The following is a 2,942-nucleotide window of genomic DNA, read 5'->3' on the forward strand; positions in this document are numbered from 1 at the left end:
GTGCCCACGATCTGAACATCACTAGTCTCTCACACTGCTCTGGTGAGATTTTGGTCTACTCTAATTCCAGTCTATCCCACAGTTCTTTGACTGTTGTGGCTTTCTTGGCCATAACTTTGTCACCAAGGATTTCCCAGAGGTTTTCTATTGGGTTTAGATCAGGACTCTGGGCTGGTCATTTCATTGTTTCAAGGAACTGCTTTCCCCATTTTGCTGTGAGACAGGGGGCATTGTCCTGCATGAAAATTGCTGGCTGATTGAGTGATGAACACAATTAAGGAACCACTTGTTGTGATGACGGTTCTGATCCACACTTGCATTCACTCTCCCATGTAGCTGTATGAGAGGTCCAACTCCTGCTGCACAAAACATTCCCCAAACCATGACGCTTCCTCCACCACCTTTCACTGACTTCTAAACACATTTTGTGTTCAGTCTTTCCCCAGTTTGTCGATGAACATAATGGTTCCCATCAGACCTAAATAAATTAAACTGGCTTTCATCACTAAAATGAACTGAGGACACTTCTCCTCTGTCCACACAACATGCTCCTCACCAAAGGGGAGTCTAGCCTTGTGATTCTTTCTGCTAATGAGAGGTTTGGTCACTGCAGAGTGGGCTTTCTGTCCAAATGCTCTTAAACGTCGTGACACAGTTTGACGAGACATATCCTTACCCTGTTCAGTGCTGAACTGGTGAGCAATTCCAGCTGTAGTGATGAAACGATTACCCATGGAGATTCTCCACATTATCCTGTCCTCTCTTGCATTTGTCTTTCGGGGGCGACCAGCCTTCTTGGGGGACTTGAAAGAGTTTATGATGTTGTACAATAGTCTCACAAATCACAGACTTGGAATGACCAACTTCTCCTGATAGGGTCACCCCTTTTGGCCTTCATCTGGACAACCTGCTGACGGAGGGTTTCAGTCACTTTGGAATGGCACACCATTTTTGCAAATTCAGTGGAAAGGGTTTGTCAGATAATTAAGGAAATTAGCACCAGGTGCCGGATTAACACTAATAACTTGCAGGGATCTGAAAGTGTTCTCTAATTTTGATCAGTGCTCTTTTTCATTTATCTCATTTACATTTTTATTATGTGCTTTACAATAAATTCAATTTATGAAATAAGCTTAAAATACTGCAAGTTTCCTCATGTCAGGATGTCCAGTGTACATATGTATATATTGTATTTGTATGTGTATATATTGCAGTTCTGTATAGTGCTGCACTCAGGACTGTATGTTCTTACATTTTCCATTTCTGTGATCTTCCCTGCTGGGAATCTTATTTTAGTTTCCCGTCTTTGTTTTCTCCGTTGTACATGATGCCATCCACCTGTCATATAAGACATAAATTGGAAACTGAAATTAAACTGAGAAATCCCTCACAATAAACAAGCACAACAATGAGCGTCCTGAGACCACATTACATTATTTATGGATGTGCGGAGCAGAGGTTTGGGGCTTTTGGGACTTCTACTCCTGGGATAATGGATGAGTTTTAAAGCGGAGAACACCATTAGCTGTTCGCATCAGAAACTATATATATATATGAGCCAAGATCTTCACCTTCCAGGTCTTGTATTCCTTTGTTAAATTTTTGCCATTAATTTTACAAATTTGAAAAACTTTGGGAAGAATCACACTGCAGCCATGAAGAACCAAACATCGATCACCAGCGTTCTGCTCATGAGTCTGTCAGATAATCAGAGGACCATCCATGTTCTCTTCACCTTCTTCCTCCTCGTCTACCTGATGACCTTCATCACCAACTTTCTCATCATCCTCCTAGTAGTTACTTGCGCTCATCTTCACACACCCATGTATTTCTTTCTTGGAAACTTAGCATTCTTGGACATGTCCTACTCATCAGTGACTGCTCCAAGGATGCTTGTTGGCCTCATCACCCAACATTGGTACATCTCCCTCCCAGACTGCATAGCACAAATGTTCTTTGTCATCTATTTTGGAACCTCTGAGGTTTTCTTGCTATCCTCCATGTCTTACGACCGTTATGTAGCCATCTGCCACCCTCTCCATTACTTCCAGGTCATGTCCTGGAGCAAGTGCACTCAGATAGTGTCTTTGGTTTGGTCTTCATCTCTTCTAGCCCCCATTATTTGTACCTTATTTTTGAGAAGATTGGCATTCTGTGGTCCCAACTTCATCCAGAACTTCTTTTGTGATCTGCCTCATTTGTTCCAGATCTCTTGTACTGATATTTCCATCAATGTCCTAGTCTTGATAATTGTAGGCTGTTTTCTTGGCGCCATAGCTTTTGTTACCACATTTTACCCTTATGTCAGAATTTTTAGGACGGTGCTCATGATTCGCACCAGTGATGGAAAACGTAAAGCGTTCTCCACCTGTACGTCTCATCTGACTGTGGTTTTTATATTTTACGCGTCCGTGACTTTTATCTATTTTGTTCCTAATGCCAGTAATCTTCTTGTACTGAACCGAGTGGTCACTGTGTTGTATACACTAATCACCCCCTTACTCAACCCCCTAATCTACAGCCTGAGGAGCCGAGACCTGAAGACGGCACTGAAGAAAGCTGCTCATATACGCTGATCCAGAAGATCCAGATGTTTCTTGCTGATAAACTTCTATATACTTACTGGATAGTCAAGACATTGAAATCTAAGATCACAGGGAAGTTTTTGGAGGATGTATGAACGCTAAATAAATCTGAGCAGTAAACTTGGGGTTGTTGCCCTATTATCACATAAGATTTAATATTAGGTGGAACTACACCATCCAGATCAGCAAGGGCTGAGCTTAAGATTAAAATATAACATGGAATGGCCCACCATACATGTAGATCTTATTTGATACCCTATGCTTGATTATGATCTGTACACTATTAGATTCACAATCTATGGGCCCATACACGTGCCCAAAAACTGACTTTTCCTAATCCTTTCCTGGATCCCTAAC

The 2,942-nt window shown here is 41.7% G+C and overlaps 1 protein-coding gene across 1 annotated transcript; it reads left to right on the plus strand.

The window, feature by feature from the left end:
* The first annotated feature begins 1,655 nt into the window (after window positions 1-1,655).
* On the plus strand, window positions 1,656-2,576 carry LOC142250002 (olfactory receptor 5V1-like). Its single transcript, XM_075322067.1, has one exon. The coding sequence runs from the start codon at window positions 1,656-1,658 to the stop codon at window positions 2,574-2,576; it is 921 nt and encodes a 306-aa protein (XP_075178182.1).
* Window positions 2,577-2,942: the final 366 nt, after the last annotated feature.

This window comes from Anomaloglossus baeobatrachus, chromosome 8 (assembly GCF_048569485.1).
Source record: "Anomaloglossus baeobatrachus isolate aAnoBae1 chromosome 8, aAnoBae1.hap1, whole genome shotgun sequence".
NCBI lineage: Eukaryota > Metazoa > Chordata > Amphibia > Anura > Aromobatidae > Anomaloglossus > Anomaloglossus baeobatrachus.